This window comes from Oxyura jamaicensis, chromosome 5, assembly GCF_011077185.1.
Source record: "Oxyura jamaicensis isolate SHBP4307 breed ruddy duck chromosome 5, BPBGC_Ojam_1.0, whole genome shotgun sequence".
Classification (NCBI taxonomy): domain Eukaryota; kingdom Metazoa; phylum Chordata; class Aves; order Anseriformes; family Anatidae; genus Oxyura; species Oxyura jamaicensis.
This window is the reverse complement of record NC_048897.1, coordinates 32888523-32914101: the sequence shown is the minus strand read 5'-3', so window position 1 is coordinate 32914101 and position 25579 is coordinate 32888523. Positions and strand designations below refer to the sequence as shown.

The window sequence follows — 25579 nt, the reverse complement described above, 5'->3', positions numbered from 1 at the left end:
CCTGAAGTTTGTTTTTTCTTTTAAAGAACGAAAAACTATTCTTGTAGCTTCACTTCTCATTTGCCTGCTTTTTATTTCCTCATCCTTTCCCCCAAAAGACAGACTGCATTTCCTAACTCTGCTGTAGCACAGTGGTGTCACAGAAAAAGCCACCAAGACATTAAATCTTCCCCTCTGGGATGATCTCTTGGAAGTCAAGTTTTAACTTTTACTTCCTATTGAACAAAAGCTTAATAAAGGTACCCCTCCCCGCACCCCCCCAAAAAAGCCAGGTGTACAGACCCAGTTAGCAGCAGAATGCCAGTCTCAGTACAGCAACTCCATGATGAGAAGTTACTGCCATTGGTAACTTAAGAAAGCTACATAAAGTGCTTTGGTATTCTCTTCTACATCCAAACCCACTGTCACATTTTGCATTGCTCCTGTGACATTTGCCTAGTCACAGGACACGCAGAAAATAAAGAGTCCTCGCTCCGAGATGGCAAGGAGCCAGTTCAGCTTTCAAGGAAGGGCTCCCCTACCAGAAGCCAACAAACTGTTGTTTGCAATCAACAGTACCTAGACCAGCAGCTCGCCATCAGGAAACGGTAAGGGCAAGCACAGCCCCCCTTAGCAGCAAACTCTGAGGTTTACATTGCAGATCATCACATTTAATATAGATTTTTTGAACATCAATCGATAAAAAGAGACGAAAGTAAATGATTTATTCAATTCAATTCCAGTGCTTCTTTTTCTATTTCTCACTTTCAGGAATCTAAACTGATCCATTAATTTTGACCTTCTGTAGTTAATAATATTCTACATTGTTCACAGCTCACAAATTCCCTATTTCACAGGTCACAGAAGTCAGCATACAAAGAAGACATGTAGAGCATAGGATTTCTTCCAGAACACCAACCAGTGAGAAACTGTCCGAATATCATAAATCAGGTTTCAAATCCCAATTGCAGTTAATATTACTACTCATAAAAGAATCTATACTTTTTCCCCCCAGTATTTATTTCCCCCATAAGCTCGGTATTTCTGCCAGTGAAGCCCACTAGTTATGTTTTTTTGGAAGTATTTTTCTTTACATAGGCAGAAAGCAAGAGAGCAAGATTCCTACATGTCTTCTCCCATGCTACCTTCCTTTCCTCTGGATTTTGGTCTCCGTGAGTTTTTGGTCTTCTGGGAGTTTTGTTTCTCCTGTGTTATACACAGCTTTACCTCTTTCTTGGTGAGCGGGAAAGTTTTATATTCCCAACGACACAGCAGCTCCATTGATGCTAATTTGCATCATCAGCCATAAGGAATACAGAGGTCTGAGAGCAAGCCTCACTCAGCAGCCCTCTTGTACTAACTCAGAGAAAAACCTCTGCTGAGTTCAATGCACACCAATGAGAAAACAGGCAACAGCGAGACAGGAAAGCAGTACGGACCCAGAGAGCCTTGAACTCACTGGGAAATCTTGATTCAGTCAACTGAGAGCACTGGGAGAGTAGATTCAGTTATACCTAAGACAAGCAACTACAAATATATCATTGGAGATTAATAAAAGTAGGTAGCATTAGACAATATGAGCAAGCACCACGCTTCATCCATCTGGCATGCTAGACTACTAAAGGTTTCTTATCACTATATCACAGGTAATATCAGCACAGGCTATAGCTCTGAACACAGGATAGAGACTTTTAAGCCCCATCTCCATTCTACCTCCTCCCCTCCTAATATTTGAAGGAATTCTGTCCCTGCCTTCCTAGAAGCTTACAAAGAACAAGGTTTCCATCTGGGAAGGAAGACTTCATCTAAGGCAACAGATAACCTGCCTAAACTACGAAACAGCAACATACCATCCTCTCAGCCTGACTTTCACTACAGTTTAAGTTCTCCAGACAAAAAAAAAGGAAAAGAGAAAGGACTGCACACAACAAGGAAAGTCACTCCCAAGCACTGTGCTCCCTGCAAGACAGAGCTGAGCCAGACACAAGCCCAAACTCACTGACCTGTTCCTGTGCACGACCCAGCCACCCAAAGCTCCACTGCTGGAGAGACAAACCTTGTAGCTAGGAAGAAGAGGCTGGCACCAGCAGAGCCACCCAGACAGATGGCAGCCCTGTTAGCACAAGTCTCCTCAGCTGCTGCCCCCAGCACCTCCCTGTTCCTCCAGTGCCCCAGCTCCAGCTGAACTTCAGGGCTTCACAAGCTGCAGCTGTTGACCTTGTCTACCTGTGGATAAAGGATCTGCCTTTTAAGAGTAGGATTTGCTAGGGATTTTAAGAGCAGAGGTGCAATGGTCCAGTAGATGTAGATCAGAAAGTCTCAGCCTGTAAAAACTTTGGCAATGCAATATGCTGGAATGGTGTAAGGTTTTGCAACTGCTCAAGACATAGGGAAAAAAAAAAAAAAAAAAAAAAAAGCCAGCACCTGAATAACAAAGGAACAAAACAAGTGTGCCACAGCACTGGGGGGAAAGGCCTTCAGCCTAGCAGACACGGGTGGATTGTGTCAGAATGACAATCCAGTTACTTTTCCAGCTGCAAGGGTAGCAACTGGTGCTGGGGTTACACCTAGACAGTTTCTGTGCCCTGCCGGTATCAAGCAGAGAAGCTTTGTGGATGGCCTGTCCATGCAAATGGTGCTAGGTCTTGCTCTGCCCCACTTCTACTTGATACTATTTCAATAATACAACCAGAAGATCAATAATGCCAACCAAGATGGAAAGGGCATAAGCCTTATTTTGATCACTGATTGATTACTTTGATCAAAGATAGAGGACTCTAGGAACCTGGGCTTCATTTGTGGCTTTGGTACCTATATTGGTTGTGTAACCGGTAAATGTCACTTACGATCTTAAGGGACTTATAAATGCTTGGCTCAGATATATATTTTAAGACAAATGTGCTGAAGTCAGTGATGCATTCAGATATGATGTGTTTCTAAACAGATATTTCATAGCTCAGAGGGCAGTTATAAGCAGAAATGACTAAGTCTCATGTCAAACCGGAGGTCAGGCTAGATCATAATTGTGTCTTCTAGCCTCAAAACATACAATGCAAAGGAGACAATAATGCCTAAAGAGATACCAGTAAAGTTAAACTCTTGAAAATAGACAACCTTAGATAATTCAGTGTCTATGTGTTTTGCTCAAGATAAATGACTTGGTGGAAAACATGTTGTTTGTGAGCTATCGGGTGTTGAAGTGCACTGTAACATTTCTGTGGGCCACTGCCTCAACACTCCTAAGGCATCGCATTGCTCCAGTACCTGGTACTACACTGACCACTGTTACCATGATTTAAAAATGTAACTAAAAAAATGCTTCAACCTACCATTTAAGACTAGATCCAAAGTATAACAACTGAATTTAAGTCTTGTTGTTAGTCCACAGTCCCATCAGGGCAACGCTGTTAGGAATTCAGTGTTAGCCAAGCATGTGAGTCATCGCTCTCTAATAACATTCTGTGAATAGCATTGCTAGAAAGAGGCCTTGCAGGTCTGGTGTTGGATGAAAAAGTCAAGAACGCAGAAATAAAAAAGAAAGAATGCAGAAGTATCCTTCCTTCAAAAGGTACTCAGCTTGCTCCAATCTCCCCACAGACAAAGGTGAGAATTATTTTCCTCAAAATACTGAAGAATTTGGATACTACTCTCAACCTCATAAATGTGAGTCATCTGATCAATGCTATGAATTATTTTCATTTTGCTCCAAAAGGGGAGATCCAGTTGGGAAAATACAATTTTGCCGCTCATTATTTTTGTCTCAATGTTTTTCTCAAGCCAAGAATTCTCAAGTGTTTCATGAACAGAGTCTCATGGTACATAGCACTAAACGGGACCAATTGGCTACCTGCTGCTATCAAAAGCCCACGAGCATGCCCTTCTCACTTGACAGATCTAACGCTGCTTTCTTCACTCATTATAATAGTTCACCTGGTGACAATTCCTGGCACTCTGTTGCTTGCTAAACACCAAAGTATGATGTCTGTCAGCATCTTCCCCTTTCTATGAATGCTGAAAAAATAATCCGCAGGCTGAACTACCGCTGCTAAAAAATATTTATTCTCAGCAGGGATCTGGCTCTTTATTATGTATTGACACTGAATATTTAAATTACAACCTTCTAATCTTTCATTTACAGCATCTAGAGGATGTTGAATAAATTAAAAATAAAATGCCACAGCATTCTGCCTTGACAGGGGATCTGACCAAGAACCAACATTTTCAGAAATGTGGGCTTGGTTTTCCAGCACATGCAGCTCCCAGCTTTGACAGATGTGCTACGTTCAATACTCCTAAGGCCATATATGTCAAAAGCTAAATACCAGTTTTGAACATCTAAGCCTGACTGAAAAAGCACCTAGGACAGTCTGCTGTCTCTCACTTCAGATTTGATTGAGTACATCCCTCTGCTAGAAGAGCAAATAGATTGAGTACACAATTTTGCTAATAAAGCCTGCCCGCTCTTAAAAATCCTCTGGAGCATTCCTGTAACAAAGTAGTGGCCAGATCCTCAAGCCAGCAGGCACAGTCATGGTGCTGTTACTAGTCCAGGTCCAAAGTGCTTGAAAAGTGGAACTGTCTGTAAAGCATGGAGACACTGGCACCTCTCAACACACAGGGTTCAGCTGGAGGCTGAGCGCAGGACCTCTGCAGTGGCATGCCAGCCTTATGCCTAGCATAGAACATTAGCAAGAATAGAAAAACTAAACTAGGGTTCAAAGAGGTAGGAAGCAGACTATTTGGTCCTTTCTTTGAAAAGCAAGCAAAATTCTTGCTTCTTACTACTAAAGAGGGTAGTGTCCTTTAATCGACAGAAAGGAAAGACTTGGGGAAAGGGTGCTGGATACCAGCAGTCACTGCACTGCCAGTCCTGTATCGGATCATGCTGCACCTGAGAGAGTATGCAGAACAGTAATCCTGGACAGCTTAGCTAGTGGGATCACACATGTCCTTATGTTCACCGTGACTCCACACCACTCATCTCTTCACGTGACTTGACATACCTCCTATGCCAGCACTTAGTTCCCTGCAGCAGCAGCCCACTTTTTGTCTCCAACAGAGGCAGAGCTTGAACTTCACTGACAATTTCAGTCTAGTTCGCACCTCTCCCTAAGCAAAGGGCTGCTCAAGACACAGAGGAAGCCAAGTGCCTGGGAGAAAGCGAAGTCCAATGAGTGGTTCTAGGTGCAGATTATAAAAGCTGGTGTTTATTTGGATTTAGGCTAATAAATACTTGCTCCTGATGAAAATTTCTAACAATTATTGCTGCATTATTTCTGCACAATCAACCTGCTAGTTAACGCTTCCCTTTTTATAGCCTTTTCCAGGGAAAGCAATAATCCAACTTAAAGCATTTACAACAGTATCTGTGCAACAAAATGTTTCTAAACTGACACCATAAATTCAAGATGCTCATGTTTCTGCATTCCCGTGAAACGCTTTGCAGCACTCGATCAGGTGAGCAGACAATGGCAAGCAAAATCAACCTCAGCATGAAGGTTGAAACAAAACAAGCCCAGGTCAGCCACTATGAGCAAAGCTTCTTCAAAAAAAAAACATGGAAATGAGTCGTTGGTTATTTAATAAACTTCAAAAAAAAAATCAATGGAAAAGAGTTCTTGGTTATTTAATAAATTTCAATAAGCTCATTTCATGGGAAAAAAGATCTCATTCATCAACTCTCACGTCTAGCACCCTTCCGGAGAATTCCTGAGATGTGCAAGGCCCCATGACCATAAGAACAAACAAGCAAACAAAAAACACTTAGATTTTCTGGGCAACGCTTTCAAGTGGGAGCAGAAATACAGTCTTAATCCTGCTTTGAAAAAACAGGACATGTAAACTCAGCTGGCTTTTTCTGGCTGTTACAGAGTAGTTAAAAATGGCTTCTTTTTTTCTGTACCCTTGGCATGAACAAATCAATAAAATCATAAAAAGATTAGACAGACTGAAAGGCCAAATGAATGACTGACTCACAAGATAGATAGATTTTGAAAAGACACAAAAACATGCAGAACCATTAAGGCCGATACACCAATTGATAGATGCACTCACTGTACATGCACACGCTGCACAAAAGAGCGCTCAGCAATTGCAGCAGAAGAATTCTAAAGACTGAATTTCTCCCAGGAGTCAGGAGGTAAAGAAAAATTGCTCCAATCTATACCAAAAATTACACACACACACACGCTGTGTTTTTGAGTATGATTCCCTCTTTTATATTCCAAAGCTGCTGCCTTACCAACATGGCTTTGTATGTTCAGATCAAAGCAGCAGCTGCCAGAGCTCTACTATTGTTTGGGGTTATTTACAGAAAGGCAGGGAACAATTATTCTCAAGGTACATGAGGGCTCCAAGACAAACAGGTTGAGCCCGAGCTGAGCAAATTTGGAAGCCAATTTGCCACGTGTTACATATTATACACACAGATCAGAAGTGCAGGAGTTCTCTCTCTTTTCTAACTTGAGACTTAATAACTTTTTAAAAAAAAAAAAAAAAAAAAAAAGATACAGAAGTGTTTTATTCTCACGACCTAATCACCTTCCACTCTCATATACCTCTGATACTTCCCCAGTCTTTTCAAGAACCAGTGAAAAACTGATTGCTCTTCACTTTTAGATATTTAAAACTGACCTCCTCAAAACTACAGCTTCTTTATTTTTAGACCTTCCTCCTTCACTTCTTATTTAAGACTGGCTTCTTTTCAATCTTCTTCTGCCTCTTCACACATAATTTATTCTCTTCTGATACAAGCTATTTTTCCTCTGCACTGCTTCCATGCCTCTTCTACCTAGCTAAGATGCCCATGTCTTTTCAAATCTCATCAAAGAACAGATTCCATTCTTTTATACAGGAGACCCCTTACGATTCTTTCCCTGATAGCAGCTGACTTTGTTCTCCTGGTTCAAATTCCAAGGCAATATTGCCTTTTTGTCTCAGGAAGAAGCAGGATCAGATTCCCGTTACACCGGTGGCATTAGGCCCTATACACACACACGTCTGTATGTGTAATGAAATGCCAGCAATAAGAAATAGTTAAAACCTGTGAAATTTGGAGTGTATAGACAGAATCACATGCTTATTCATGTGCAACACACCGTAATACAAATAACAGGAAGAATACACTTCAGGGCCGTCTAAAATTCCACAATGAGAACCTTACCAAAGCCGTGAGGTTTAACATTAATGGCGTTTTGCTGACCTCATGCTGCTTGCCAAGGAAAAGAAGAGGCACAGGTCTAGATGTTTCACTGAGTGTGAAGAAGAAAGACACCTGAAACGGCATTCAGTCACAGCTCAATTAACTTTTCCCGCTGTGTAACCCAAAGGGAAACTACATGGATGTAAAACTCAGCAGACCCTTTCACAGGGTAAGCAGATCATACTGCAGATTCCACTGCTGTTATGGCACAGTTAGCATCTCCACTTGGTTTTATTTATAGATTTATTTTTTTTATACAAGCAAATTTTAGCTTGTCATAGTATATTGCTAAGTATTTCTCCTTGCAGCAACTAGTCCCACAGAAACTCTTACAACCATAATTCAATCTCCCTTTTGCTCTTCTCAAGTAATGTTCAAAACTGGGGTGGGAATGATAACACACCCAAGAAACACCTCACATCTATTTACATTGATTTTGTTCTGTCACATATTGCCTACTTGATCAAAAGCAAGGACAGCATTATATAAAAGGAGCATAGTAAAATAAGTATGATCACCATGAAAATGCACACCCAAGAAAGCAAACTTCAGCTTTTGCAGACTCAAACGGCTTAAATTAAGTAAAAGAACAGTGGTGCTGAAAAGATGCATTAAGAAGTTCAGAGCAGGATCAGAGTTTGCCATGTACATAAGGAAGCTAACTCATTCTGACATGTAATAATGAAAGAAGCAAAACATATAGGGACAATGCCACAAAGCAGGTAACCTGTTACACAGTCTGCAGATTTTTCAGTCATCCAGAACAGCGAGACATATAATCATGTGCAAAAGCAATATCATTTATTAATGACAACTGCATTATTCTGTCCTAATTATTCTGTCATTTTAATGGAAATTACTACTGAATCTGAAGTACAGTGCATAAATCCCAAGCCTATAAAACTGTACATGCTAACCACGCTTAGAGCAGTCCAGTTGTTGGTGTAAGAGACTGAGCATTTGTTTCATTTTTATTTAAGAAGCAGACCCATCATTTCTCACTGTTCCTGATGACACAGTGGTGTAAGAAACACAGTTATCTTTTTCAATACAGTCTTATGGAAACTATCTAGAAATGCAGGCAATTTGGAGGAGAGGAGAAGAGCAAACTGCTAATAATGTTTTCACATATAATGGTGAGGTTTGATCATCTACGGACAGAACATTGCACAGTTTCTTCATTCTTGTAAATATGTCCATTTCTTCCTGCTCATTTAAGTTCATTTTCTTTATTTCAGTTTAAGCTATCTGTTCTTTTACTGTTTGGAAGAATGGCATTTTATATTGAATTGACAGTACTGTATTTAAATAACTACATAAAAATACACATAACCTATGGATATTGAAATCTTTCAAGAAACTAATTGCCACAGATAAAAGGGAAAAAATTGCTTGCTGTGTTTCCACGGAATTGCATCAGTGGGACAATTTGGCCTTTAATATTTTGGAAATCATTGCATCTTACAGCAGTTTATTAGTGTAGTGTGGTGGGTAATAAACAGAAATTCATTATTCTTTCATAAGCGCTAAATTTGTTTGCACGATACCTTTTGAACTCGTAGTATCAAAGCCATTACAGACATTCAGGAATGCAGATCCTGAAGCCTCCTGGCAAGCAGGTGACTATCATTAGCTACACATTACTGGAAATCTGAGCTACAGGTAAATAAAGGACTTGCCCAAAGTCTTGCTACTGCTCAGTACTGTAGAGATTATTATCTGGAGGACCTTCTGGTGATGTCGATTTTAGAAGTCTGTCCATTACTCAATGAGAAATGTCATGGCAATGCTCGTGATGATCAGCCAGGAGGTGCAGGTGGTTCTGAATTGCCCACTGGAGGAGGCTGACTTAGCTCATAGCTCCAAACAATACTCCAGGACAGCTTAGTCCTCTCCACTGACTATAGAAAGACTAAGAAGTCTCAACAGACTGAAACGCTGACCAAATTTAATCACTAAACTAAATGTGAAAGCCCATACATTCCCTCTGTGCCTTTTATTCTTGTATTCGTTTGGATAATGAAATCTTCAGTGCAGATTCTGTCTCCGAGCTGTCCTGTAAAAATAAATGTCTGCTTGCACATGGATAGCATTCTTATCAGCAAGAACCAAAACTAGGATTTTCTGTATCCAGAACAGAAGCAAAAACAGAAAAAGTAATACCCTTTGTTCTGAGGGCACCAAGGAAATGTGTTTATCAAAGCCAGGCTAGACTACATGCATGCTATGTCAACATATTGGCACTTCTTGATGTTAGAACAGGTATCAGGTAGTAATTGGTTTCCTGATGTGAATTGGTTCACCTACCCAAACTGCCTCATCCTTTCCTATTACAAATATTATAGTCTCTCCCATCTGTGAACATGTAAGAGCTGAGCATTACAATGCTATGGAAGCAAGGTAGGACTGGGGAGTGATATCTGGGAGGCTCAGTGTAGTCTCTATCCACTGTGGAGATCTTAGAAGCTATAAAGAGAATTCTCAAAGCTCGCAAAAATAAGCTTGAAGTACAGGATTCTCGGTACCATTTAGTTTCCCATTTTGACATTTTCTTCACTCATGGACAGTAAAAACAGACTCAAACTTCCACACAATCTTTGAAGCCTAGGAAACGAGTTTCAGATTTGTTTCTCCTCTGTCTTTGTAGCTGTGGAAATCATAACCTACTAAATTTGTTAGTGCTTCAGATAATTATCTCCAGAAAAAAAGTTCATCTTAAGATTTTGTTTCAATGTCCTTGAGATGTCTCTTCTTAGATTCTCCTTTCTTTTTCCCTCAGAGAAGTCTGTCCAGGTTTCACTCGAGACCTATTAAAGTTTCAGGACATTCCTGGAGGCAAAAGACCTGGAACTATTTTCATTTGAGGCAGAATTTGATATTTTTTTCCAGTACTGCTACAACTAATAGTGTTCACAGTTAATGAATATTGTTCTGTCCCAAACACTCCAATTTCAATTTTAATTGCAGTCTGAAAAGCAGCTAAGCATTTTGTTTTCAATCAGTATGCAGCCTGCAAATTTCCAAAAAGTGCGTTGGAAATAAACTTACATGCAGAACCCTTTCACACAAGTGCAGGGTGGATCCCTCCATATTCCAGCAGTGCAATAAGGTAACACAGTGAGTAAGAGTGTGAGAATGTATAATCTTCGTCTGCACTCGTACTTCCATCTCTGCTAAAAATTGTAGAGTAGCACCAGAGCTGAATAGCTGCAACAAAGCTTCCCCTCAGTGTCAGAAGTGCTTAGATAATGGTGCTTTGTAAGGGCAGGGCTGAAAGCCCATAATGTCGCTGCTACTGCTTCTGCATAAAATGACTTCACACTCTGTCCTTCAGCAATTCCATGGGGATAGCACTGCCACAAACACTGCAGTCTTCTAAGGACTAAATCATCAGCATAAATGAATACTCCAAAGATCAAAATATGCTTAAGAATTCCTAAGGGTTTTTAATTTCATCCCACTGTGAAACAGAAGCAAAAATCCTATCTGTGCTGTGACAAAAGAAGAATGCCAAAACAAAACAATGCATTACCTTGCCCAACTGCTGATAAAGCTAATGTTCCTCCTCAAAATGAGAGGCAGCTAAAATATTTCACTACACATTCCTCTTTTAATTTACTACAGTTCTATCAGTTCTTCTTCTGCACTCCCAACACTACCAGAAAAGGATGTTTCTGTTACATTTCTGGCCCAATCAGAAAAAGTAAAAGCCAAAATCTCACCTGAAAACACATTCATATTTGGTCATTGAATATAAACATGATGCAGGCCCCCAGAGGTAGATGTGTGATAAGTTAAAATACACTTTTTTGGATTCAAAGCAATGTAACTGAGCCTTCTCAAACTAATTAATTTTTCAGGTCATGGCAATTAAATCCCATGGGAAAACATGATCCATTAGGTACACTGCATTCTGCTTCGGCAAAAACCTCTGCCCACCTACCCACATGAAGGCACGATATGCCCCAAGGGACTTGCACTTGGCTCATTTACCTCACAATGGGAAAAAAATGATACAGTATATCTCTCACTTGTCATATTTTCAGTTCTGAATGTTTCCCCTTAGCATTGGTCAGCAGACCTATTAAAGGACAAGGGCCTTAAGATTTGGTTTTTCACAAATGCTGAGCTTCTAAAACCCTCTGAAACTCAACAGGAGGTGACTATGCTCAGTACCTCTGCGAATTACATCTAAAGCAGAAAATGTCTTAACTGCCTAGTGGAGTTGAGTACTAAATAACATAGTTTCAGCAATCAAGAAGGCAGAAAGCCTGCTTCAGAGTCACTGTGTGAGGCTGTGAAACAAATGGATTTCTCAGGCTTACCTTGACTCAACTCAGACAATGTCAAACAGGATTAATGGTAAAGCAAAGCACGAGATCTTTCAGAAGTTTAAAAGTCATTTTTTTGCTTATAACATGAACATCAGAAGCAATTATATTAGCTTAAAATGGACTACCCCTCTATCTGCTTAATTACTCCTACTCTCTATTTCTCAGGTTTCAGCTGTTTCACTTGAGGGTTTGGGTTTAAACTTCATGTATTCCAAGCGCCACTCTCGGCTTTTAACAGCCTCTGTTTTCACATATGGCTCCTACAGCCCATTACGGTCAAGGCTGGGTTAATGTGCTTTTAAGGATTTCACCTGAAACCAAGGCATTTCAGCACTTAACCATTGTTACCCTTTTTGAATTCTTGCCTAACCAGCTAGGAGTGAATGAGTATCAGCTAAGCAAATACCACTTAGGTTTTTTCAATAGCTGGGTTTATTAAGTATTTTCCCTCTCTTTCTAGCCTACCGACCTGTCAGCTGCCCCACAACCACTGTAGGCTGTTGCTCTCGTGAGAGATTATGCGTATCTTCATATTAATTATTAGAAAATATGCCCGTTCTATATATATCCTATGAAGCTTCTGATATCAGAAGGTGTTATTACTTTTCTATAGGTATTCCACATGATATATTTTAGTAAGGATGATTTGGACATGCTCATACCAGCACGCTTTACTTAGTACTTCAAGCCTGACGTTAGCTTTATCACTGGGAATGGAGTAGTGAAGTTAAGATGGTCTGATTTGCTGCAGCTGTCCAAGACACAGCACTGTCAAGTTGCAAACTGGCAGAGGCTGAGCAGTCCCCTCAGTCTCCTTTCTCGGGCTGTTCCTAGCACTTAAGCCCCAAACCCTCAGATCAGCAGCATCAGCTGTTTTCATCCAAGAGGAAAAAGAGCAAGTGCAAGAAAGCAGAGCGTGCTGTTGTTTTTCTGTGCTGATTAGCACTGTCCTGTGATACAGTCCACACTTTGCAAAAGTTTCTTGCTGCCTATAGAGCATAACTGATGTAGTAGCACTGTGCTAGTCAGGAACCTATTTGCATTCAGACCTTTTCACACAGCTCTGCCCATGAACACAATCTTCCTCGTTATTACCTTCCACAAAGCCCCTGAATATACCTCCAATACTTTCACAAATGGGAAAAAGCAACACAAAACAAACACAAAATGATTTGCTGCTGCTTTGTAGATGTATTAGGCTGCTCAGCACATAAACAAAGAGACCAGACAACCTCCAGCTGCACCACGAGGTGGTGCTCAGCTCCCTCTGCAACAGGCACAGCAGCGAGTGCCACGAGAGAAGGAAAGCTTGCTTGGGCTGGGAACCAGCACCGTCAGCCTGGGCACACACAGACATTTGGGATCATAGATGATTCTCTCTACACAACCCACCTGGATACAGCATTCCCTGCAAAATACAGCTGGAGAAGACACCATGCAAGTGAGGAATTGTACCAAATACTACTGAGTGAGTCTGCCAAGCTGGAAGCTTGAGATTCTACTGCAACTGGGGGAAAAACCTTAAAGTCTAGATAAACTTCTCAGCTTTCAGGAAAACAAGCTGCATGAGAGCTACACAAAATGAAAAATAAAATTAAAAAAGAAAATCTGTACTTTCATATAGTTTTCACCCTGTTTTTTTGTTGCATCTTAATATTTTTGAAATAACACAAATTGTGACCATTGAGAAACTACAAATTTTGGCTGCAACAAAAACTGGTCAATTTTATTGACATTGCTTTCAATAGCAATGACGACTTAGGAAGCAATTTACTTATAAATATTCCCCTTCATCTAGAATTATGCTAAGCAGAAAACAAAAAATACAAAATAAGAAACTTCCTTTCTTCCTTCTTTCTTTCTTTATTTTAATATAAGGAAGCATGAAATTAAATGAGGCTAGTTTTCTGCCCATAGCAAACAAAAGGGCTGTGATGTTGCCCACATTCATGGCATAAATATTTTGACAATCCTAAGACTGACCATTGTCAGTATTTCCATGAGAGCAAGGATGTGGCAGAACGTGCTGTGGTAGCAATGTAATTGTGTTGTATGCTATCACTGTTACACTGTAGTGGTAACTACCAGTATACAACTGGGCCAACTGCATAATGACCTCCACAAATCTCAGTTGTCTTCTACAAATACACTTTTCCCCTTCGTTTCTTGTATTAATGTTGAAATATCAAACACATGAGAACTTTCCTAAATTCAGCTGAGAAATGTTTGTGGTTTTGCATGGAAAATAATACTGTCCCTCCGCAGGAAGGCTCCTCAGAAAGCTATAGTGAAACTCCAAGAATTCATGAAGAGCACTGTCCTGCAACTTTATTTAAATGTTTTAATACCATCAGAACATTTTTCACTAGAAAGTCCCAAAGATGGTAATTGCTTGGTGGAGATAGCAACATGCCTAACTCTGAAAGATGCTGATGTGAACCAAAAGTAGTTCCAGCCACGTTTCTTCTTTACCGTATCAGCCTATCAGTTTTAAATACTGGACTGAACAATTACAACAATTTCCCTACTAAAAAAAAAAAAAAAAAAAACTGATCAAAATGATGTTGGCATGCTAACACCTTCTTAATATAAAAGTAAACCCTTACCTGAATCTACTCTTGTGTTAATTAGTGTACTTTTTTTTTTTTTTTTTTTTTTTTAGTAAGCTTACCAGTCATTCTCCACTTCACATTCACTGGCAAACCAAAATAGTAAGACACCCTTCGATAATTAAAACTTTAGCCAGTCTGGATAATGTGAAAGCCACCATGAGGAAAAAGCTATTTTGCCACAATGAAGTGTGCACACATGACTGTTTAATACAGCAGCCACTGAAGTGGCACAAGTCAGAAGAGATTTAACTGTGAAAATGACTTGAGAATTTCTCTCAGGCTTCCTAACTTTTCACATTCAGAATGAAAACATTCAGCATATTCCATTTTTCACTAGCTAGAAAATGGTTTATGATGGTATAAAATATCTCAACCACTGTGTTTAACATCTGTGACATCTTCAGCAGGCTCCCTGTGGTATCAAAAGTCACATTTTGTATTTCCTTTGCACAGGAGAGGCAAGAAGTCCACAACTTTTTCCTTGGGCCTGAAACCTGAAGAATCAGTTTTTCATAAGAGGAGTAAAAGATAAGCAACTAGGAACGAAGACAGAGCCACCAAAAGGTTTGCTAATGGCACGTTTTCAGAGAAGCTAGAGCAACACCACTGTGCTATATGCATCATACACCAGTGGGCATCAGCTCCAACCCTGGGAGAAGGGTTCTGTTCTCTGCCCCTCATTTAGTCCTGCACAAACAGTAAATATTTCTAAGGTGCTTCTTTCACAGCCAAGCTGTAAACCTACAGCTCATCTTTGCCCAGCTCTTTTCAGGGAGGACAACGGTCAAACACAGAAGCACTGAATGATAGTTTCAAGGTAAACTTACATCTTACTCCCCAAGCACCTGTGCTCGCTGACAGAAATTTTCTAGCAGCAGTGCCTTTCGCTGGACAGTCTTGCAGTGCAAGACACAGGCAATGCGATGGGTTGTGGTAGCAGGCCAACAGCAGGCACTGCTTACAGGGGCGTGTGACATGGGGACTGTCAGGTGCGGAAAATCTGGCTGTGGAGAGGCAACTTCTGTCATTATCAGTCCTCTCACTATTCATACACATAAACAGTATCCGGTGTTTAGGTCCCAATACAGTCATTGTTTGATTTTAAGACAGTCAACAGCTTGACATGTCTTAATCCTGGAAGCAACACATTTAGTGCTGCCTACACAGCTCCCTGATATTGCCACTCACACAGCAAGTTGGTCTTTCATCACTTGTTGGTCTTTGTTTTGTGTTTGTGTGTGTGTGTGTGTGTATTTTTTTTTTATTTTTAACTTGCTAATTTCTCTTTATCTCAACCCGTCAGTTTTCTCACTTTTGCTCTTCCAGTTCCCTCTCCCATCCTCCTAGGGAAGAGCGAGCGAGCGAGCGCCTGTGTGGTGCTCAGCTGCCTACCAGGGTTAACCCACAGCACTGAGGAAAATTCGAGCGATGACAGCTACTCTGAAAGGAACATAAATCAGTTTACACAAATAAAGTGGCCAAAATAACAAACTGAGAAGAAGAGAAGTTTTTCTATCAAAGCCTTTTCTTCCCAAACACCCTGGCTGAGATCCTGCAAATACTGCAACAGGAAGGAAACAAGTCTTCCTGCCTTCCCTATGCAGACATGACAAAGGAAGCTCAGAGTCTAACCACTGGTGGAGAAGAATAAACGGTGCACAAGCAACTAGTTAATGCATGCAACACTGAAACAAAACCCAGCCTCACAGGACTTCAAAATTTATCCTACCCCCAGAATTCTTCCAAGGTTACCCCAAAAATCACTCAGTGCATTTTTCTCCTTTAGAGAAAATACAGATAAATAAATAAATAAACTACAGAAGGTCCAACCACTGCCAATTGCATAAACTTTCTCTGTTATAGCACCCAGAATCCCAATATTTTTCTGGAATTTCCAACATGAAGCGAACAGTATCTAGCTTGGAGCGTGAAAAGGTGATTTTTTTCAGATGTTTTGACTCTTTCCCTTATACAGCAGTTCTCATTTTGAGCTGTAATCCCATTAAAGGGGTCAGAGGCTACAGGAATTGAAAATTCCATGTATAAAAGTGTACAACATGAAGACAACCTCAAGAAGCAGCAATGAGTCAAGAAAAGCTGCTGTGGTGGGAACAATAATCAGTGAATTGCCATAGCTGTTTCCTGAAATCTGGTCATTGATTCCTGACAGATGATTGCAGATTTTGCAAGGATAGATTTCCTTCCCATTAGATCCCACCACCACCATCTAATTAAAAGTAACACAGAAAGCATTCTACACCAAGCTCCATTCTAAACAACGCCACCTCTTCAAATGGATGGCCTCAGAAGACCGGCTGAAGGCCCTCCCTGAGCACTAGAAGGGTAGCGTCAGCCTAGAGCCTTTCGAAGGATATAACGGTATTAGCTCCAAGACAAAGGCTGACTGCTGCTAACTAGGAGCTGGGGCTCACTGAAACCTGATAACCATGGGCTGCCTTGTATTCATAGCCCAGATGTACAGCCTGTAACATATTCTGGGATGCAGGGACCCTGTGATACAGCAAACGCAGTTTAGGGCTACAAAAATTAATTATGCCATAGCAAAACCTTGACCTTCAAGACACTGGCTGAATGAGGATTCACACACACAGTGAACACCTTTCTGTCCTTACACACAGTGTTCTGCACCCAATAATACAAATCACCAGAGCCTTTTTACCAGCCACTTCTTACCCAGCATCCACTGAACCTTAAGTCTCACTGAATTGCCTTAAAATGTACTGATAAGGTAGCACCCAAAATAGCAAGCAGTGCTTGTGCTGATTCATGTTTTCTTTTTTCTTTTTTTATTTTCTTTTTTTTTTTTTTCTTTTTAACTATTCAAATCCTCATTAGAAATGCTCTCTCTGGGTTGTTCTCAGGCAAAGTAAATCACACATAAAATTCTTTCTTTCCCCCAGGTCCTAAAGCATGAGATTCCAGTTTTAAGTCAATTTTCTTTGAATTTAAAAAAAAAAAAAAATGGATTTTGGGCAACTAATTACAGAATCTAATCTACAGAAGACATATTGTCTAGACCACAGCAGAGGAGAGTAGCTTCTCATATATTCTTTACCTTTTGCCTCTGACCTAGGTGGAAGATGGCCATGTGGAACACAGCCCCAAAAGGACTCGTTGTCCCTGTTGCAATTAACTGCAGGGGCTCTGTTGGGGCCATTTTAAAACCAACTTGGGAGCACTGCTTCTCTATAGAGGGGTACCAAGCAACCTCTGTGCTGAGAGCTTAAGTCAAGAGTTTTTTTTTTTTTTTATTATTATTTTTTTCTGGTGACTTGGAGTGGACTTGCATCGAGCAAGTTTGAGACGAAATACTTCAGTTTCTAGTAGCTGTCACACAGAAGAGAAATTTGTTAGCTTATGTGACAAAGCTCATCTATGTACCCACGAAGAGAAACACCCACATCAGAGAGATGATGGTGTGAGGCGGGAACCCAAATTATTCCCAGCCAGGTTGGACCCAGGCCCACCACAGGGGCCATCAGCCCATCAAAGTCCCATCTGCACAAGGCTGGAGGAGCCCAGGGACACAACTTGGTGAGAACCCAAGTTAAGGACACCGAAGAGCTAGCACCCTGTCCCAGCAGAGCCACCAGCCCCAGCACGCAAGCATGGAATGAAACTCATCGCTGCAAGTCACCAGAGCAGCTCTCCAGACCAACTTTCAGACTAAGGGGGTTGCTGCCTAGGGATGAGTCCTATTATGGGATGCAGGGGAAAGCACTCTGAGATTGCCCAGGACTTATTACTGCATGCTCGAGCAGCAATCAATGGCAGGACAAAGGGGGAGTTTAGGTGATTTGGGGAGGAACAAGAAGAGGAAAAGAGAGGGGTGAGGGGATTAAAATGGATGTTCAGTTGGCTGCTAAGCATGCTTGACTGGCTGTGCTTTGCACCCGGTCAGCAGTCTGTCCTATCTACTTATTAAATAATTTTCTAACTCCTTCCTGAGTGAGATCTCTCTATTCTGTGTGTGTGAGGGTGAATGGGGGTGCAAGTGAAGCAACCAGGGTCAGACCACAGGTCAGAGGGCTCGTGTTTCTGTGGTGCCCGAGAATGGCGTGAGCGTGTGTGTGTGTGTGTGTGTGTGACCACTAGGAAAGATCCAGCCGGACTAGTTGAGGGATAGGTGACAGTAGCAGCACTAGGCCAGACCAGCGCCCTGAGTCTGAGATTTCCCAAGGGTGAGAAAATGCCCAGCTGAGCTGTACAGATGCAACAGACACCAGGTTTGCTTTCACCACTACAATATGACATACTAATGGCTTGTCACTTTTCAGGCTGTATGAGCATTCATTTCTTCCCGATTACGTTTAAATGGCATTAGTAGATACTAGAGTCACAAAGGCACTGTGTCTGTTTAATCACACCTCTTCACTTTCCAAATAATGTTTTCACGTTAGAGTACTATTAAGCTTTTATTAAAATGACAGCAACACCCCTAAGAATCAGGTAAGTGCACTTGTTTTTATAACATTTTGATTAGATTAGTTAGCATGGCTTTCTATTCACTTAAGATGATATGGAAAAAAGAAAACTTAAAACCTCTTCCAGAGTTACACATCACAGGTTCATATTTGCTGTTGTTACAGCAGCACTTAAACGAAACATTAACACTGCACTGAATGAAGGCACTAAATACAGTAAGCAGGGCACCTGAAAATGAAGAACCAATCTCATATTCCAGCTGTCTTCTTTCACTCTCTTCCATTTTTGCTTTTAGCAACAGGTAAGAAAAGAGGATCAGGATTTTCTGAGGCTTCATGAGGCACATGAAAATAGCTTGTAATGGCTTGTGTGGCATGCTTTAGTGAGAAGAAGAGGCCTCATTATGAAATACCAAGTGATAAAATAGAAGTATTCACTGCCCTAAAGGCAGTGAAAGTGACCTTTGGAAGATCAAACCTCCCATAACCACAGTGTCAAACTATGTGACTGTGACTAATGCCATGCCACAGGAATGGCTTGGGAAAAGGAGAGGGAACTGAACCAAGAAAAAGAACACAAACATTATCCTAGAAACAACACAAACTGAAGATACTTTACAAGACACTGAATCTGTAGCACACACAGCCCTGTCCTCCATGCTTATTATTTAGAAGATTGCTGAAAACTATCCCCACTTTGGACTGATATGAAGCAGGGTTTCATCACTGAAAAGGGAATAAAGCAAATTAAGGATATTTTCAGAAAACTGGAGAAAAATCAGAGCACCAGCCTGTATGACACAAATTACAAAACCATCACAGCAACCATAACTTTAAAGTGAGCTATATACTTCAAGAACCAATTTACAGGAGGTGGGTCAAAGAGCTACATTCTTTGGGAAGTCCTGATTTAAAAATAAATAAATAAATAAATAAAATAAATAAAGAAAAAAAAGGTATGTATGCAAAAATGTAAGGGTATTTAGTCTATGCATATTTTCCCCATAAATCCAGCAAACAAAATGTTGCTATCCATTATGTCTGCATTATGTTGAAGAATCACTCAGTACATCTCCACATTCTATTTCGGGCCCATGATACTTCGTGTGGTTGTGCTGATTTTACACTAAGAGGAAAATAGTTACTACTTAGTCAAATCTGTGTTAGCAACAGCAGTGTTAGGTCCATCTAAATTCAAGCTCTGTCAGCATGCAGAAACAGCTAAGATCAGTTTATGTAACCACAGGAGTGAGGCATGGGGATGAAAAGAGTAAAAAAATATTCCTGTTGTAGGACATGATGTCAAGTCTTCCATTCCAGAACTGTGGGATACGACTGACGAAAAATAAAGACTGGAAGAAGAAATGATGTGACGGAAAACATACAGCAGATACATGGCATCCCAAAGATATGCAAACAAAAACCTCTCACTCTATCCAATGACAACTAAGAGCAAGTATATTGAAAAGAAAATGCTTACCTCTGACAACACACTGGACTCCTCTCAGATAGCATGAGCTTCAGTGCTTGCTGTGATCTTGCTAGTAGGCTCTTTAACCTAACATATTCCATGAGATCCCCAAAGTACAGCTCTGTTTACCTTTAAAACCATAAACCAGGTCCTTACATTCAGTTAGGAACGGTGACTGCTTGACCCGAAACTCTTCAGCTGACTGGGAATTCCATTTGTCAAGTTAATTTAAAACATTTCTACTGACTTTGACAGACCCTGGCAGCCCCATCTGCATATTGATAACTCCCTCTGCACAAGTAAATGTCTTGTGCCTGCAAGAAAAGCTACAATGTTATTTGGTTTGTTCTTGCCTGTTTTTTATTCATGCAAGGGTATAGAGTTTTCCATCAATCAGTTTCCAGCAGGTTTTCTTCTAGAAAGCAGGACAGATGACCTGAGTCACTGCAACAGGCAGCAACAAAACAGGGTGTTGAAGGGACTAGGAGAGGTGTTGTTCATTCTAAGCAAAGCATCATAAAAAATAAATTAGGAAAATCCAATGGGTTTTTTTTTTGTTGTTGTTGTTGTTTTTTAATAAATAAGTATCAACCTTCAAAGGAAGACTGTATTTAAAAATGCAGCAACCTCAACAATTAAAAATGCATGGAAGCAAAATGATTCAAGATGTTTTGATGCTTATGGGAAAACTAACAAGAACACTCTGGATTCAGACTGTCTTCCCACTGATCTGATCATAGGATTCTGTTTTTCCTTTTTTTTTTTTTTCTTTTAATGTTTAAATGTTTAAATTTTATCTTGTATGAAAACTACACCTTGCTACTAAAGCTGATTTCCCATCTGAAAAGTCCTCCACAGATGAGCCTCTAATAGCCATCTGTCATCACAAGTTGAAGATGATGACAACATCAGATGATACCAGAGAAACTGGTATGGATGCTTAGATGACACACGTCAACAAGAAGTATGGTGCAAGCATCTACATAGAGGTGTGTGTGGCTAAGCATCAAAAACATATGAACTTTTCAGAAGCAGAAGATCCTATTTTTACGCAAATGCCCTCTGCTACTGCTGTGTGAAAACTGTCAATCTCATCAGAGATTCAAGACAGTTTTTCTGATTGCCAGCTCCTTCTTGAAATACAGTGTTCAAACTTAGATGAGCAAGAGGAATTCAACAAGAGCTGCCAGGTTTGAGTCATACAGGACTAATCCCACATAGACCTGCAACAGGGCAGAAGAAGGATGCAGTTCTCAAAGCTGTAAACTCACAATTAAACTCCTGCAGCACTCCATGGCTCACAACTGGAATAATCACACATCAGTCAATGCTTTAGCTTCTTTCTCTGAATGCAGACTCCTAGGGATCACCTCCCAAGACCAAGAAACTAATTGCTTCCACCTTCCTGAAAAGCAGGATCTGAATCTAGCAGTGACCAGGAAGGAAAACTGATGTATTACTGGGGGGGGGGGGGACACGACACTACATGGACACACAACTGTCTGCTAACAATACAAGCATACTATTAGTCCAAAACTATAGAACATATATTAAGAAAGTGCTTTGCAACAATATTCTCTTGCTCTCTCAGTGCTGTTAGAACTATTTGTTTAGTGTGTTGCTCCACTTCTACTTGAAAGCTCTGCTTTTAGGGTTGCAACACACTTCTTTCCATTTTCCTGCTAGCTTGGATGGAGCTGTTTGGTAAATAAAAAGACCACAGCCTCTAGAAAACATGTAGGCTCTTGGGATCATCTAGGTTGGAAAAGACCTTCAAGATCAATTCCAACCATCAACCTGACCTACCAAGTGCCATTACTAAATCTCATCCCTTAGTGCCATGTCCACATATCTCCTAAATACCTTCAGGGATAGGGACCCCACCACTTCCCTGGCCAGCTTGTTCCATGCTTGACTGCCCTGCCCAAGAAGAAATTCTTCCTAATATCCAAGCGAAAGCTCCCCTGGCACAACCTCAGACTGTTTCCTTGTGTCCTATCACTTGTTACCTGAGAAAAAAAGACTTGACACCCACCTCACTACAACCTCCTTTCAGGTAGGTGTGGAAAGGGATGCAGTCTCTCCTCAACCTCCTCTTCTCTTGACTAAACAGCCCCAGTTCCCTCAGCTGCTCCTCATAAATCTGGTTTTCTAGTCCCTTCACCAACTTCTTTGCTCTTCTCTGCACATGCTCAAGCAACTCAGTATCTTTCTTGTGGTGAGGGAATGAAAACTGAACACAGTATTTGAGATGTAGTCTCATCAGTGCTGCATACAAAGCGAATATCCTTTCTCTAGTCCTGCCGGCCACACCGTTTCTGATGTAGGGCAGGATGCCATGGCCTTCTCCACCACCTAGGCACATGGCTGGCTCCTGATCAGCCAGCTGTCAACCAGCACCTCCAGGACCTTTTCTGCTGGGCAGCTTTCTAGCCACTCTTCCCCAAGCCTACAGCATACATGGACCAACCTTGCCTCTTAATTCATTATTGCACTTCCAAAGCGATATTCAGTCTTCCATAAATCTTTCTGTGTATCATCTAACACCCAGGATCAGTCAGTGCAGCAAGGAATCTGGTTTCAAATAAGATACACCTTAAAGCCATACTTGAGAACTATACAGCTCCGTTCTTTGGGAATAGTGTTTCAGTTTTAAGCCTACAGCAACTTCAAACAGCTCTTTGAAGTAAATGGAAAAGATTGTTTCCTCAATCACAGACTAAAATTGGATATGGTTTTTTAATATATTTTTTTTTTCATGCAAGGGTATACAGTTTTCCATCAACCTGCATCTTTCTACAGCCACCTTCCCTACCTTAACAGACCAAAGGGGATCTTCAGTGAACCCAGGATTCATCTGGACTTTATTATGGAAACCTAAGAGTAGGAAATGCTATATAAAAGGCTCTCATATAACTCTGATAATATACTCAAAAACTAAGATATAATTTTCTTTCCTCAATACCCCCCCCCCAGATGACTTTGAATAAGTATGAGGTTAAGTTGTCACCATTCTGAAATAAAGTGAAAGTTTAAGATTTGTTTTTTTTGTGTGTGTGTGTTTGTTTAAATATGCATGCCTTTTTTTTTTTTTCTTTTTTTGTAGTGGAGAAGTGCATACAGTACCTGTTGTTATTCTTATGTGGCTCTTTAAAAGTTTTCATAAAGACAACAGGTTACTAGTGAAATACAATATCAGCTCATCAGGTTCCTCAGGTGTTCTTCTGCAAAGCTATGAAATAACAGTTCATCTCCTTGGAGAAACCTAACACAAAATTTTCACATACAATCACTGTAAGGTCTTTCCTCCTCCACCCAGCTTCATATCCCACCCAACCCTTCAATTTCAGAGGATTTTTTAAAAAAAGAAACGAGAAAAATAAAATCAAAGAAAAAACAGCTTATAAAACAGCAAAGAAAATAAAGTTATTTTAATATATATAGAAAGAGAAAAAAATGAAACTTGAGGGAAAACTTACTGGCGTTACAGTTTATCCTGATACAGTCTAGATGGGGAAAAATAAATGAAAGATGAAATTGCATCCTTCAAGGTAACAGCTGCAGACATCCAAAAACAATCAGTCCACCCTTCCGGGGACAGACACACGCAAAGAGATGTGGCCATTTTATATTTATATACAGTCTGTACAAGTTCAGGAGTGGGTGTATATGTACAGTATATTCTACATAAATATCTGTTACATAAATATATATATATACACACACAGGTATATATATACACATATGTATAGAGAGATATACCAAGGTACATATATATCCATGTGTTGACACAGAAAGCTATTTCCTTTTTATAGAAGCCTATGCATCTAAGAGTATCTTCTACTCCAGAACATGAACTGATGTGAATTACAAGAAAAAATTTACAATTAAGGCACAAAAAGATCTCCCTTGAAATGCAAGTCATATGCCACTGTAATTTCTCTTTTTAAAAACCTTTACCAATTTCTCTGAGAAGCCTGAAATTTCAAGTCAACCTTTACACATGGTTTCTTTTGAATTAATTTGTATTGTTATTGCATAAATACACCATCTGTCCAACACAGAATACCTGTAAAATCGGCCTGTGAGATTTGTTGGTGCAATATTTAACCCTTTCCAGCTCTCCCAAAGACAGACCCTCGACTCATTTCCCCTCGTGCCAGCCCAGAACCATTTTTAGTATGTGCAGGGGCACACTTGACACTGTCCATTCAGGCGAGGAAAGGGTTAACATACTGCCCGCTTGTGTCCTGTCATAAAATGGCCACTTGCAAACAGCTAACCGCACGAACGCCCAGCCCAGATTTCAGCTAGGTCCGGAGGCTGGGAATAGTTTTTTGGTTTTTGTTTGCTTTGCAGGGACTATGGGGACTTCTTTCAAAGGTCCCCAGTCCTGCCAGTTCCTCCAAGCCCAGTTTCGCCTTGCTGTCCGAACGCTAAGACTGAACGGGGTGCTCCTCACGTTCAGGGAGAAGGTGAAATGGGCAGCGAAGCAGCAGGTCTGGGAACCTTTGCTGGCCCTGCTTCATTCAGAGTTGACGGGCACGGGAGGGAGAAGGGGCGTATGGAAATAAAAACAGAGTGATGGCTGTGGAATCTAACAAATAGGAACTGAGGAACTGCCCAAAAAAAACAAGGTTGAGGTAGAGCAGCCTGAGCTAGAGGGCTTCTGAGCATTGCTTCTCTAATTTAGCACACTCATGCTCAGCATATCTCAGGATATGACCCATAAGATGATCTTACACTTACAAATGCCTTCTTACAGCCTCGTGAATATCTGTTACTGGGGTGTCCAGTGTGGGTGAATGCTATCATGTCAGTGCTATTACATATTTTGGGCCATGCTGACCTTCTCTTAGGAAACCAAGGCCAGGAATAATAGCACCATGCTACTGGACACCCTTATCTGGACACTGCCAGGTGACAAAGGCTTTGACCAGCAGAGATAGTCATGTTTATTACAGAGATATGGCCCAACAACAACAATTACACAAAATGGCAGAGAAACAGAAAGCAGTTTGCTGCTTAGCTGGACTAATTTTGTATTTATTCAGGCAGATATAGGAAAATTATTTCAGCAGCTGCAACTAAAAGTTGTTCTTAAAAATAAAAGGGGAAAAAAGAGTAAAAGTCTACAAATAAAAAGTCATAATGGGTAGGGGTACACCAATTGGGAGCAGCATAGCCAGAGAGAGTCTGTTTTCAAGCAGAACTTCTCTTGAGAAAATCTGGGTTTGGTTTTGTGCGATTAGGTTTGTCATGTGTCGTCAACCGCAACAGAAAAGTGGGAGCAAACAGCCCTGGAGCAATTGGTACGATCACCATACAGTGGTGGCTATATCCCTTACAGGAGTTGGGTGGGGTGAGGGGAGCTCTTGAGTACCAGCTACCTGTGGAGCCAGCTAGCCTTGCTTCTGTGACCTGAAAGAGAGTGAGAGAGACTCCAGTCTCACTGCAAGCGAGATCAAGGGAGCTGATACAACGAGAACAATATGGGAATGTTTTATGGGCTAAGCAGTAAGTGTGCTGTAAAGGGA

General features: G+C 40.8%; 1 protein-coding gene and 1 long non-coding RNA gene across 31 annotated transcripts in view; one reads left to right on the top strand and one right to left on the bottom strand.

Annotated features, from left to right (window-relative positions):
* Window positions 1-14678, top strand: part of LOC118168215 — a 48632-nt gene extending 33954 nt beyond the window's left edge. Inside the window, exon 3 of the long non-coding RNA XR_004751428.1 lies at window positions 14580-14678. This is a non-coding gene — a long non-coding RNA (uncharacterized LOC118168215). The remainder of the gene's footprint in view (window positions 1-14579) is intronic.
* Window positions 1-25579, bottom strand: part of NRXN3 (neurexin 3) — a 979693-nt gene that overhangs the window by 616275 nt on the left and 337839 nt on the right. For 28 of the 30 annotated variants that reach the window (XR_004751424.1, XM_035328415.1, XM_035328417.1 and 25 more), the window contains one exon: window positions 23522-23548. The exons of the other annotated variants lie outside the window; for them this stretch is intronic. Coding sequence is in view for 27 of the 28 variants with exons in the window: in XM_035328415.1 (XP_035184306.1) it covers window positions 23522-23548 (27 nt within the window). In the remaining variant the exon portion in view is untranslated. The remainder of the gene's footprint in view (window positions 1-23521; window positions 23549-25579) is intronic. 30 annotated transcript variants of the gene reach the window in all.